General features: G+C 39.8%; 4 protein-coding genes across 5 annotated transcripts in view; 1 reads left to right on the top strand and 3 right to left on the bottom strand.

Annotated features, from left to right (window-relative positions):
- LOC104727942 (phytochrome E) overlaps positions 1–1,548 on the bottom strand; it is a gene marked incomplete in the record, with an annotated part of 9,505 nt that extends 7,957 nt beyond the window's left edge. Inside the window, 3 exon segments of the mRNA XM_019231853.1 lie at positions 1–472; positions 559–1,380; positions 1,467–1,548. Coding sequence (XP_019087398.1) covers positions 1–472; positions 559–1,380; positions 1,467–1,548 — 1,376 coding nt within the window.
- LOC109127274 (phytochrome E-like) lies at positions 1,560–2,952 on the bottom strand. Its single transcript, XM_019231852.1, has one exon. The coding sequence runs from the start codon at positions 2,772–2,774 to the stop codon at positions 1,560–1,562; it is 1,215 nt and encodes a 404-aa protein (XP_019087397.1). The 5' UTR covers positions 2,775–2,952.
- Positions 5,067–9,307, top strand: LOC104723267. 2 transcript variants are annotated; one of them, XM_010441596.2, is made up of 9 exons: positions 5,067–5,518; positions 5,924–5,967; positions 6,077–6,188; positions 6,292–6,418; positions 6,508–7,022; positions 7,115–7,647; positions 7,756–7,905; positions 7,990–8,415; positions 8,740–9,307. In XM_010441596.2, the coding sequence occupies exons 1-9, from the start codon at positions 5,338–5,340 to the stop codon at positions 9,046–9,048; spliced, it is 2,397 nt and encodes a 798-aa protein (XP_010439898.1). In that variant the 5' UTR covers positions 5,067–5,337; the 3' UTR covers positions 9,049–9,307. The 2 variants fall into 2 exon arrangements, with proteins under 2 accessions (XP_010439898.1, XP_010439897.1); XM_010441595.2 differs by having other exon boundaries at positions 5,068–5,518; positions 7,753–7,905.
- LOC109127273 (uncharacterized mitochondrial protein AtMg00810-like) lies at positions 11,043–12,089 on the bottom strand. Its single transcript, XM_019231851.1, has one exon. It carries the CDS (start codon positions 12,087–12,089, stop codon positions 11,043–11,045), a length of 1,047 nt encoding a protein of 348 aa, XP_019087396.1.

The following is a 14,295-nucleotide window of genomic DNA, read 5'->3' as shown; positions in this document are numbered from 1 at the left end:
TTAAAGAACTCAATCAGTGAACTCTCTGGAACATTATGACCAGCAATTCCTTGGTACAGAGAGATCAAGAACTTTGTGAGTGAATCTTGGCATTTCACTTTACAAAAAACTCCAAAGACTTCACCAGGTAGCATTTTCCCAATCACTTCGTGTTTTGACCATCCGGTAAGCTTTTCCATGGCTGCATTCCATTCTGAACAACAAGCATTCTCATCTGAGGCGAAGATCGGTGGAATCAACGGGTTTAAGCTTTGAACAATAGTCTTATAATCTCCTTGCAGTCTGATGAATCTATCTGTTATTGCTTTCTCACTAGTGATGTCTTGACCAACAAAACAGACACCAATGATTTTCTCAGTATAATCCCGACTCGTGCATGAATTCACAAGAACACACACATCAGAAGTCGAATCTGGATGAGTGTTTTGACCAAACTTTTTCAGTTTTAGCATTACGCTTTTCTCCTCCTCACCTGAATAACGCAAAAAATCAATGTTCTTGTTAGTTTATAACACTCATAACATGAAAGTTGTATCAAGAACATCTTGTGTTTATAACCTTGTAGAGCTTTGCACAAGAGACTTTCAAGAGCTGCGCGTGATTCCTCTTGAACAATCTCATTGGCAAGTGACTTCCCCATGGCTTCACTAGCTAGCAAACCCGTCATTTCAGCGATTTTCTTGTTCCAACCATTGATACATCCAGAAGAATCAACACCAAAAATAGGTGCAGTTGCGGTTTCAATCACCCTGACCATTTCACACACAAAAGAAGTAAGCTCATTAGCACCTCTTGCCACAACGTTACCAGACAAAACTGGCCTGGAGCTCGTAAATGACTCTCTCATTATAAGCCTCAGGGAATGGATTGCATCAAGTTCTGAGATTTCCCACGGCAAGCTTTTGCTTTTCGCAACTTCAAGAAACGCTTTGAACGATGACCTCGGATGCATTCTTCCGGCATCATCTTTATCCTTTGGATGATGTTTAGCTCCTCCCCATTTGATAGCACGTGCAGTATTGGATCTGAACCAAAGTAAGTAATCTTTTGAAGAAATCCCCGCGGCAGCCACACCACAAACCGCATCTCCAAGTGAGATGGCACCAGGGTATCCCGCATCCACCAAGCTATCAGTTGTTAAACCAGTCGACTCATCACCGTGATTCTCCACCAGCCAATTCACCAAGTCTTTAACTTGCGCCTCATTAGGTNCTTTCTCACTAGTGATGTCTTGACCAACAAAACAGACACCAATGATTTTCTCAGTATAATCCCGACTCGTGCATGAATTCACAAGAACACACACATCAGAAGTCGAATCTGGATGAGTGTTTTGACCAAACTTTTTCAGTTTTAGCATTACGCTTTTCTCCTCCTCACCTGAATAACGCAAAAAATCAATGTTCTTGTTAGTTTATAACACTCATAACATGAAAGTTGTATCAAGAACATCTTGTGTTTATAACCTTGTAGAGCTTTGCACAAGAGACTTTCAAGAGCTGCGCGTGATTCCTCTTGAACAATCTCATTGGCAAGTGACTTCCCCATGGCTTCACTAGCTAGCAAANTCTGAACATCTTCCACAACAGTATCACACAAAGCACCAATATCTCCTCCGGGAAGCGACTGCAGCCTAGAAATGGCCCTAACGGCGAGCTTCTGAGACTGAACANAGAACAATGATGGCCTACAACTAATCCCCAAAGCTTGCTTGTATCTTTGTCTTTTGTCACAATTGCGAGAGCAAGAGAAGCTATAGATCCCATATTTGCCATATATTGCGTGTGGCACCCATGAGGAGCTCTTAGAGTAGAGTTGACTAAACAAAGTGGTCTCTTGAGCTCCTCACTCTGAACAACCTTAACCGGAGTAGCATTGCAATCACAAATCATTCGGACACGGTTCTGTTTGAACAAGAACCGAGCGGCCTGAGGAATATCTGTTGAAGGGTAATGTAAACCCAAATAAGGCTCCAAATCAGATCTTCTAATCTCAGAAACAACTTCACCATGATCATCTTCATGAAACTGATAGACCATAACACGGTCATAACCGGTAAGTCTCTGAACATCTTCCACAACAGTATCACACAAAGCACCAATATCTCCTCCGGGAAGCGACTGCAGCCTAGAAATGGCCCTAACGGCGAGCTTCTGAGACTGAACAGCACCTGCAAGGGTCAAAGCCGGGTCAGCAGATTTAGCAGGCTCCAAATCCATGACAATCCCGGCATCAATCCTGTGTAGTATAGCATAAAAAGGCTTCTGGGTCGTCCTAGAATGGACCAAAACAGGGTTCAACAGCGAAATCTCAGTAAAGGAAGAAGCTTTAGCCAAAGAAGCTCCAGAAGAAGGCGTGAAAAGCGTCCTTGCATCGGTTCCAATCAAACCCTTGACTTTATCAAACTCACCACCACAAGAATGAGAGGTCGAAGCAAGAGACAACAAACCAAGGAACTCAGCAGAGTTCTCACTAACACCAAGTATCCTAAAACTAGGTTCTTCAACAGCAATCAAACAACCAAAAGGCTGAACAAGACCGCCTCTTTGGATATTAGACAGATAAGCAGTGATGTGTTCGTCCGGAACGTAACTGGGTGGTGAAATTACAGATTTGGAGTAGTTGAAAGACTTGCCAGAGTAAATGGAGTGATCGAAATCAGCAAAGAGACCAGCGTCGACAGAGTACTGAGCGGTATTGGATTTTTGAGGTTTAGAATCGCCGCCAAGAGGTTTCATGTTGCTAGCAGCTGATGAAGAGCTCTCGAATCCCATAGCTTTGGGGAAAGTGTGAAGTGAGTTTCTGATTCAGAAGCTGATTCTTTTATCATCTGCAGCAAGAGAGAGAGAGAGAGAGAGAGAGAGAGAGAGAGAGAGAGATAAAAAAGGTTTCTTTTTTTTGTTAATTATGTCGTTGATATTTGTGGTTCGTTAACTTTTACCATCAAGATTCTTCTTTTCATGTTTTGTTTTTGCTTCCTTCAATGCTTTTTTTATATATCTTTGGCTACTCTGTTTCGGTGTTCGCATTCTCTCCCACACGTACAGATTGTTCTGTGACCACCGATTCACTTTGCCTTTTTTTTTATATTGTTTTATTTTTGTGAATATAATGAAAACATTTTATGGAATCAGTTGAACTCTCTCCAACAACAACAAAAAAAAAAAGAGTTTATTTTTTTTAATTACATCAAAGTTGTTTTTGGTACATCACTTATACCTTCTTAAATGCTTTCGAATTTTGATTTATATTAAACCAAACGGAAGTATGACGGCAAGAAGAAATTCTCAATCCATTGAACAAATATGGCTTAATGTCTTTCTCAAATTTAAGAGACCCTTATCAAACATTTCAACTTTTTGGTCAGAAGTTTTAACTTTGACATGTCTTCGTACGTTTGTGCATGTGCTAATATATATATATATATATATATATATCAGTGAGCTTTATTCTACGGTTCATCACTAGTTAGATAGCTCTCAAGAAGTCTTGAGGAACTTTACTAGTCTGTGACTAAATCTGTATAAGAGAAATCTAGAATCTGCAATCAAGGTATAGAGGAAACATAATTAGGAAGAAAATTCTTATTCCTTGTTAGTTTGTTACCAGATCACTTCCCTCCTTTTTTCTAAAAGATTATAGACCATCATCAGTTTGATCATCATACCAACTTTTGATATGGATCACATTGTTTATTTGCAACCTGTACACTTCAAACAAGAGCAAATGTACAAACTCAAGAAAACTACAAAATTCTGCATATTATTGTTCTTTGAAATTCGATTTGCTTGTGGTGTCTAACACTGAGACTAAGGCTCATATGGGGAATGTGGGTGAAAAGCAAAAAAAAAAAATGAAACATGGTACTGAAGTGAATCCTTTAGAAAATACATGTGGATAGTGTTATATGAGCCAAAGCCTTAGATCTAAACACCAAACTAATCTTAATGCGAAAAGGAAAAATACTTAAAATCTTAATTAGAAACTTCGGGCTCAAGTAGCATGTATACCTTCCGAAGTATGTTTTCCTGGAGATTTTTCATTGCCTCGGGACTCTTTCACAACCTCCAAATCACCCTGTATAATGGTTATCAACAAACATGTCCTTTAAAGTATCAAGCATGCCAAATCGTCCGAGGTGAGTTCCCCAAAACAATGAACAAGGGGAAACTTGCATGCAATGCAAATATACCGTTTCAAGACACCGACCAAATTATAGTGATGAATATATGATATGACTTATGAGATACGATATATTTTCAAAAACAGTCTTGTACACATTGTAAGATGAGGCATATACGTATTAAAATTACATTCCGATCATCAGATCACCATATGTAATAAAAAGCAAAAAGACTTGTTTGATCAAAGTAGAACAGCTACCACAAGTTATATCAGATGTTTCTTCTTCTTTTTTGGTGCGGGGTTTTCTAACCCTTCAAAACCTGCCACGTACAAAGTTTCACCCAGCTCATCTTTAACTTGGTCATCCATTTAATTTTTGTTTAAACTTTTTTTTCTTTTTGTCTGAAGGTAGCTGGAATGGGCTTAGGCCCATATTAGGTGTAGGCCCGCAATTACGTTCTTATCCAATATTCCCAACATTATTTAAAAACTCTCAGATTCTCTCTCTCCAGTCTCTTCACGCGTTTTTTATAGCGCGTGAACATCATTTCCTCTCGAATCTTAAAAAAATTCAAATCTCAATTATTTATCTTATTTTTAAGACATAATTTAATCCGAATCTCAGCAACAAGCAACAACTGTTTTAAATCTATGTTTCATCATTATCCAAAACCTATCCATGTCTTAATATGAAAGATAGGCTCATATGCTAAAAATAAATAAAGTTAATAAATAACAATTAATAAAAAGGGTAATAACCTACCAAAAGAAATAAGTTAATTACCATTTGTTTTTATTACATAACCTTTTTTTTTTGGGGTATCATTAATTAGTTTAATTACCATTTTTGATAAACATAACTTTCCAAATTTTTTTTTTTTTTTTCCAAAAATTTGAATCTTTTTCCTTTATTCACAAAACCAATTTAGCCCCAAACCCAAAGAGAAGCTTAAGAAATAAAAAGAGGGTTTTTTTTCTTCTTCTTCTTCCAATATACTTCGAAGCCAATAGCGAGAGAACGAAAGAGAGAGAGAGAGAGAGAGAGAGAGAGAGAGAGAGAAGATACGAAGATCGAGAGAATCCTTTAATTTTGTAGAAATCGCTGGAGAAGGAATCGTGAGAGAGCTGAAGAAGTTTCTTTTCAGTTCAGATCTGATTCGTTTTGTTTTCCGGTAATCCGGAGAGAGAGAGAGAGAGAGAGAGGGGAAAATAATGGGCGGTAGAGGTGGCGGCGGCGTGAGTAACACGAACAACACGGGTGTTCCGGCGTCTTCGAGAAAGGTTGTTCAGAGTTTGAAAGAGATCGTCAACTGTTCTGAGTTAGAGATCTATGCGATGCTAGTTGAGTGCGATATGGATCCTGATGAAACTGTTAGTCGTCTCCTTTCTCAAGGTTCTCTCTCTTTTTCAACCCTCCATAAGCTCTTCTTCTTTCTGGGTTTTAGTTTCGAATTTGTTTAATTGAAGTAGAGCTCTGCATTAAAAACCAAAAAATCAAAACTTTAAAGGAAGCTTTTAAAGAATTTGTTCTTGTTCTGAGTAGTCATGTTAAAGGTGTTACGACTTGTGTAAGAATGTGTCAGAACTTTATATTTTGTTTAACTTAAGTTTCTTGAAATGGTAATGTTTTATTGGATTTGGTTGATCCTTCAATCTTCATTTGTTACCTGTTTCTGGAAATAACTTAAAATTCTGTTTTTTTTTTGTCTTTTTTGCCTTCTCCTTTGTTTTTTGTTTTTTGTTTTTAGTTGCTGAAGCTAGCTATTGGTTAATGTTGTTTCGTTAAAACTTGTTTCAGATACTTTTCATGAGGTGAAGAGCAAACGAGAGAAGAAGAAAGAGGTTTGTGGATTTAACATTAACCAGTAACTAGTTAAATTATAGGCACTAGCTTCAGATGATGATTTACATTTTTGTGTTCTTCTCACTTATTTTGTTTTTGTTTGGTCAGACCAAAGATCCTGCAGACTCCTGGACGCGGAACATCCCAAATCGTGGAGCTAGAAGTGGTAATGACAGTTACAACACCTCTCGAGGTGGCGGAAACAAGTATAACTCTAATGGTAAATAAGATGCAGATTCTTGCAAGAAAGTGTTTCTCTTTTTCTTCTGTTGGCTGTGGTCTTTTTTGGTTATCTCTAAAGTTGTAACTGGATTTTGGTTCAGGGACTGGAAATGCTCAAGGTGTACCTGCAAACAGAAGAGAAAACGGAGCACCACGTAATCATTGGGCTGGCTCTTCAGCCTCTTCTATCTCATCTGGTGTTCTTGGACGCCAACCTTTATCAAACAGGTTCTTCCCTTCATGTGGTCTTTTGGTTATCTTACTTTGTTAAATATATCATTATTTTGTGTTATCTTAGTATTTCCTTTGCTTTGCAGTGATCCTCCAAGCTCTGAAGTCAAGAAAGCACCAACGGGATCGAGTGATGCAGTAGCTTCGTCGTCGTTGCCTACTCCTGCGTATCAATCCGCTTGGGCTAGTGCTAACCCCGGGCAAAGAACTATGGCTGATATTGTTAAAATGGGTAGGCCTCAACAGCAGAAGAATATCGCGTTGCCTCGTTCTTCAGAGGCTCAAGAAAGCAGAACTAAAGCCCCTTTGAAGGATGAATGGCCTTCAATTGAGAAACAAGATGTTTCTCATCAATCTTCCTCTGTCTTGGAACCTGCTGCTGAAGGTAAGATGTCTGCCGACCAATTTAGTGAGTCTCAACATCTGGATGAGACTCATCAAGAAACAAAAACATATCCAATTGAGCCGCCTCCTAATGCGGATCACAATCCGCCTGCTTCAGTATCAAGCAGAAATTTGGCTGATGATGATTCTAGAGACTCCTCAGTGTGTGATGATGAAAATAACAAAGCTGAGAGACATTCTTATGAGGAAAATGGAGGTGAGATACTCTCAGTGTTAGTCTTTTTATTAGCTTTTTCTTACACTTTGTCCTTGTTTTTGAGTTCTGTTTGCTTTTTCCACTATTTTCAGCCGAAGATGTTTCAGCATCTGTTGCTACCGGTTTTGAGCAACTTACTATAGACAATGAAGAAGAGCAGGAAGCATTACCAAAAGAAGACAAACCTGCAGTGATAATCCCCAATCACCTGCAAGTTCATTCCTCAGAATGCTCGCACCTAATGTTCGGAAGTTTTGGCTCCGGGATAGGATCTGGTCAAGCTAGTGGTGGCTTGAATGATAACTTGGATGAACCACTAGAAGCAGAGGATGATTCATCATTCAGACATCCCGACACTAACTTCTATGGTGAGGAAGAAGAACAGCTGAGAAATCCTGCTACTAATGAACAAGTGTCTTATCAAATCGATCCAAGTACCCAGAATTACCATTCTCCCACTGAGTCTGAGACAGAAGCCGTGCAACATGAACCTCCTCAAGAAGAAGGTCATCAGTACAAGTTTTCATCTCCTGCAGATTACGGATATGAAAACAGCCAACAGTTGAACCCTCCATCGGAAACAAATCCTCGAATGCAGAATCTCGACAACTTCCCCAGCGTAATGGTAACTAAAAACCAAACACTATTAAACCTTAAAAATTCATCACACATTCGAAAGATCACTGAAAAGGTTTCTAACAATCTCTATTATTTTTTTCTAAATGTTCAGCAGCAAGGATATACAAGTACGTTACCCAACACTCTACTCCCATCAGGCATTCAAGACTCAAGAGAATCCGATCTTCACTACTCACCTTTCCCAACAAAATACAACACTGCTGCTCCCTCTTCACTTAGTGATCCAGCAATGTCCATGGCCGAGGTAACCAAATTCCCTCTTCTCTTCCATATAAACATATTCAGAGCTTTCCCTTAATACCACTGCTTACTCATATTTTGTTTTTAGGCACTGAGAGCTGCGAGTATTTCTACTCAAAACGCGATGCCCAGTGCAGGACAACAAGCAGCAGCTCTTGCACAACACCTTGCCTTAAACCCATACTCTCATCAGCCCGGGATGCCTTTAGGGCCTTATGGTAATTTGATAAGCTACCCGTTCATGGCACAAAGTTACAATCCTTACATGGCTTCAGGTTATCAGCAAGCGTTTTCCACTGGGAATCATCAGTCCTTAGCTGCTATGCTTCCTCAATACAAAACGCAAGCAACCGCTCCTCCTGTTCCTCCTCCCTCTGCCTACGGCTTTGGAGGTGGCGCCGCTTCAAATAACAACTTCCCTCTGAATCCCACAAATGCTACAAACTCGTACGAGGATGTCTTGACCTCGCAGTTTAAGGATAGCAATCATTTGGTATCATCACTTCAGCAGCAGGTAAACCATGAAATTTGGTTTGGTTTTCTCATTAGTCAGCTGAAGTTTTGTTTCTGTTTAGGTCTGGTTTTAGATATATAGATATAACTAAGAATAATATAGAAAAGAAATAACATTTCTTAGTTAAAATTGTATTTATTTAGTAAACATGAATTTCATCTTTTGACTTTGGTTGAGGTTTGGTTTTGGCTAGGTTTTCAGTGCTGATCGTGTTTTAGACGGATTTTTTCAGTTCAGAAAATTTGGATCGTAGTTTTATGTGCCCGTCTTTGTTATTCCAAACCTTAACCAATAGGTTTGTTTTTGTTTTGCTTTGATCTACAGAACGATAACTCAGCAGCATGGCATCAAGGACAACAACCCAACTCGCGAGTGGTTCCGGGAAGTGGATATTACAGCTTCCCAGGTCATCAGAATCAGCAGCCTCCTGGTTTCCGTCAAGCCCAACAACTGCAGCAGCAGCAGCCGTCTCAACAGCAACAACAGCATTTTGGAGGACATGGCTATGTCAGTCCTTACCATTCACAAGGTGCAATGTCATTAGACCATCTCCATCACCAGCACCAACAACAACAAAACGCTAGAGACGCGTCTAAACAGACGCAGCAACAGTTATGGCCCAACAACTACTGATGAAAAGCAAATCAATCAAATCCCTCTTTCCCCTTATTTCCCATTACTCATTCCTGAGCAGCGATGGGATGATTCCTTGTAGTGAAAATGGCAATGTGTTGTGTGTTTGTGGTTTGGGGTAAGGTCTAACGAGGGATTTTGTGAGAGACCTTCAATGGCTGGCTTGTTTACTTGCTAACCTTCTTGTATTACTAAAAAAGGAACTCTGTTTGTCTTTCTTTTGTGTCTGTTTCTTACCATTTAACTCTTTAGTCTTACACACCCTTCTATATCAGACTAAAAGTTCACATTAGAGCAGTGTTTTTAAGCCCAGCCCAGGGTCAGCTGCGGATTTAAAAAATGATCAGAACAAAGTCAAATATGTTATCATATTTGATGCATATACACGTAGGGATGCTGCGGTGGGTAAAAAAACCTGGTCCAGTCCAAATTCAAAAAAACCGTTCAGAGTCACAAAAACAACAATTTTCTTCTCATTCTTACTCCTCTAGTTCTTCCAAAACCTAATCAGAATCTAAACATACTCTTCTTTTGAATTCTGCAAAAACTTTTTTCAGATTTTTTTTTTCAAATCATAACTCCTAAACACATCATTCCCAGAACCTATCTCTAGTTCTCACTTTCTTATATTCAACATATTGGAAAGGAAAATATGGTATACAATAATTTCACTAACCATATCGCGATCTACTATGTGATCATAAAAACTTTCTTCACTCAGACCTAGAGGTCTCTTTGGACAAATATCTAAATGACGTTTTAAGGGATGTTCCTTGACTAGTATCTATGATTAGCTTCTTATTACAATAAAGGCAACGACCTCAGGGATTTCCATCTGGTTCTACTCCTACCGGTATAAACTATTTCCAAACATAAGACTTTAATGGTTTATTAGAATTAAATATCATATCACTCACTTGACTAAGCTGCGTTTCACTTGCTCCTTCAGCTTCAGCCTCAGCCTCAGCCTCAATATTCATTTCCATGTACTTATTCTGCGCATTTAAACCTGCCATTGTTTCTAGTGACTGAGAATCCATCCTGAATCAAATATGCCATAAAGCTACATCAAACATGTAACCATATCAAATATGTCACAAAACCAGAAGATAATTGAAACCAGTCACGACAAAATGGTTTTATTCATGTGTATCCTAATACAAAGATGAACAACACTAATTAAAATTCGCTTTGATAAAACAATTTGATTTGTTTTGATAAAAATAGTTTTGATAAAATCGTTTACGTAGTGGAAGACTTATTCTAAGACTAAAATAAATCAAAAAGCCTATATCCTAGATGAAACGAGAAGCAACTCACACCAAAACTACTTTCTCGATTTAAAAGCTAAAACCTTACAAAAAAAAAAAGAAGCTAAAAACTTCATTTTGATTTTTGGGTTTTAATTTGAGTTGGGAAAAAAACTTAATCTGAAATACGCAAAACTTAAGGACTATGGTTGATTTGTTGTTTGGTTCATTTCTGTTACAGCAATTTTGTTTCTTTGATGTTTAAGTATTGATGTCTCACATGCATAGGTTAGTCAGTCAGTGATATTAGTTGAAATGAACAGAGGAGGAAGACCAGATCGAGTGAATATTTCTGATCTATTGCAGAGAGACGATTACATAGCTTATATAAGCTGATAGAGGATCCTAAGACATAAATACAATGATATGATATCTGCTAGCATTTAATATATATATATATACGATATGATTTCCCTAAACATGTGGGATATGATTATACACAATATTCCATTACTCCCCTTCAAGTTGCGAATGGAGGTTGCGAATGCCCAACTTGCAACGGAAAGTTTCAAATTGTGGGCCGCCTAGTGGTTTGGTGAAGATATATGCAAGTTGGTGATGTGTATCAACATGAACTGGACTAATAACACCTAACTGGATCTTTTCCCAGACAAAATAACTGTCATTTTCGATGTGCTTTGTGCGTTCATGAAACACATGATTTGTAGCAATGTAGATAGCCGATTAACTATCACACAAAACGTGCATAGGTTGAGGGTGTACAATGCCAAGATCTGTTAGAACACGTTTCACCCAGAGTAACTCTTTAGTGAGATGTACCATGGCCCGATACTCTGCTTCAGCAGAGGAAAGACTAACCGTGTCCTGCTTCTTCGTTTTCCAGGAAACGGGTGAAGCTCCTAGTTGAACAATGTAACCGGTGACAGAGCGACGAGTGAGAGGACAACTGGAATAATCTGAATCACACCATCCTGTGACCTGAAAGTTTGTCCGTGCCTTTAACAGAATCCCTCGACCAACCGTACCTTTGAGATACTTGACCACGCGGAGAGCTGCTTGCCAATGATCCTCGCGAGGATTTTGCATAAACTGAGAGAGGATATGAACAGAGAACACCAAATCAGGTCGTGTTGCAGCAAGGTAGATCAAACGTCCAATGAGCCGCTGATACTGTGCAGGTTGTGAAAGCAATGGCGACTTGGAAAGAGCCAATTTATGATTCTGTTCAAGCGGGAAATCAGCGGGTTTGGACCCAAGTAAACCAGCTTCGACAACAATTTCAAGAGCATACTTCCTCTGACTTAGATAAAAACCTGTGCTTCCCCTAGATACTTCAATGCCCAAGAAATATTTAAGGGGTCCCAAATCTTTCATCTTAAAAAAGGTTGCCAAATAATCTTTGAAAAGTTGCAGCGCTCCGGATGAATTACTTGCCACAATCATGTCATCGACATATATGAGAATATTGATCTGGATGCCGCCTTTGTCGAATGTAAACAAAGAATAGTCAGATAAGGATTGAACGAAACCATATTCACGAAGAGAAGTGGTTAGTTTTGCAAACCAACACCTAGGGGCTTGTTTGAGACCGTACAAGGATTTCCGCAATCTACAAACCTTCTTTTCATCAGCAACATGAAAACCGGGTAGAGGTTTCATATATACCTCTTCTTCAAGATCACCATGGAGGAAGGCATTGTGCACATCCATTTGGTGAACAATCCAGTTTCGACCAGCAGCAACCTCGAGAAATAAACGAACTGTCTCCATTTTTGCAACGGGGGGCAAACGTATCTCCATAATCAATACCTAGCCTTATACCGCTCGATGGTGCCATCGGTGTGATGCTTGATTTTATATACCCACTTCGAACAAATTGCTCGTTTTCCTGGAGGAAAGTCAACAATGGTACAAGTCTTGTTCTCCTCCAAAGCTTGGACCTCTGTACCCATTGCTTTCCTCCAGACTTGTTTCTGAACAGCTTGCTTAAAACTGTGAGGTTCAACAGCCGCTGTAACAGCAACCAAATACGCCCAATGTGTTTCCGAAAATCGAGTGTCGCCAACATAATGATGAATGGGGTATAGACATGTACCTTTCGTCGGTTGTAAAAAATGTGTTTGAGCATAATTGGTGACGTAATCATTCAAAGCCACAAGCTGAGAGCGAGTTTGTTCACTGCGACGAAGAGGTATGGGGGCCGGAGATGTGGGTTCATTGATTGCGGCCGGTTCCGGAGAGGGTGAATCTGTATCGGAACTCGCCGGAGATGAGTCCCCGAGGTTGGGGGAGGTCGGAGATGAATCCTCGATGTCAGAGGGAGCAACAGAGGTCAAAGGTGAGTCGTTAAGTGGCGGAGAAGACATAACCGATGAAGAAGAGGTAGATGGACCTGAATTATGTTGTGGGCATGTGGTGTAAGCCCAATATCATCAACAGGTAATGGACCTGGTGCAACAGAAGCCCACAATTCATCGCCTTCTTCTTCTAATCGAGGAGACGATAATGTTGGCGAAACCTCTGCGAAAGGATAAATATCCTCATAGAATTTCACATCGCGAGAAGTAAAAAACTCATTTGTCTGAAGATCATATAAACGTCAGGCCTTTTTTCCATATGGGTAGCCGACGAAAACGCACTTGCGACTTCTTGCTGCAAACTTATCACCTTTGTGTGTGTGAGCATAAGCATAGCAGAGACTACCAAAAATTCGTAAGTGACCATAATCAGGAACCGTATTGTGAATGCGTTCATACGGTGTCACACCGTTCAAAACGGAACTAGGAGTTCGATTTATTAAGTATGTGGCTGTTAAGACGCACTCACCCCAATAGGTAGAGAAGCTTGGAAGTGAAGAGCTCGGGCAACATTGAGAATGTGGCGGTGTTTCCGTTCCACACGACTATTCTGCTGTGGTGTCGCGACACAAGAGGTTTCGTGTATAATGCCTTGAGACCGGAAATAAGCGGACATAGCCACAAATTCAGTACCATTGTCGCTACGGACGCGTTGTACACGTTTGTGAAACTGACGTTCAGCCATGGAGAGAAGATGTTTGAAATTTGCAGCTGTCTCAGTTTTGTCAACTTGGAGATACAACCAAACACTTCTAGAGTAATCGTCAACTATGGTAAGAAAATAGCGAGCGCCAGAGTGAGATGGTGTTTTGTAAGGACCCCAAAGATCGATATGAAACAACTCAAAAATAGAAGTTGTTTTATTACTGCCTAGTGGAAAAACAGATCTTGTATGCTTAGCGCGGAGACAAACATCGCACGCCTTATTGGAAAGTTCAGAAACAACAGAAACATCAAGGTTTGAAAGAGAACCAACTATCCTAGCAGAAGGATGACCCATCCCCTTATGCCACAAATCATAAGACTTCTCCTCCCTAGGTAACACCGATGCAGCTAACTCCAATCTGCAGAAACGGAACGTACCAGCATCACGCTTCCCCGCACCAATCAACGTCCTCGAAACGTGGTCCTGGATAACAAGGAATTTTTCAGCCAGTTGAACCACACAACCATTTTCATCCATCAGTTGACCAAGTGATATCAGATTAGAATGAAAACCAGCAACATAAAAAACAGATTTCAAAACTAAGTTGTCACCCAAAACGACGATGCCTTCTTTAACAGATATACGTTCACGACCATCAGCTAAAATAACCAAAACAGGTTGCTTCATTTCCCTCATATTAGTAAGAATACTTAAATTTCCAGTAAGATGATGAGAGGCCCTTGTGTCGAGTATCCACGATGGAGAAGAGAACTTACCGGAGAGTTTTTCAGTACTTGAACTAGCACCACCGTTGAGAAGAGTCATGAATGTTCGCCATTAAGTGTCACTGAGACCAGTCACCGAATCTTTGTCTTTATCAGTGATCACATGATTCGCAGTTTGGATGAGTGGAGTGGGAGTGACATGTACAGCATTAGCATAGGATAGACCGCTACGACCACGTCCTTGACCA

Source organism: Camelina sativa, chromosome 11 (assembly GCF_000633955.1).
Source record: "Camelina sativa cultivar DH55 chromosome 11, Cs, whole genome shotgun sequence".
In the NCBI taxonomy this organism is placed as follows: Eukaryota; Viridiplantae; Streptophyta; class Magnoliopsida; order Brassicales; family Brassicaceae; genus Camelina; species Camelina sativa.
Note: the sequence above shows the minus strand (reverse complement) of the source record. Positions and strands in the feature narration are given on the sequence as shown.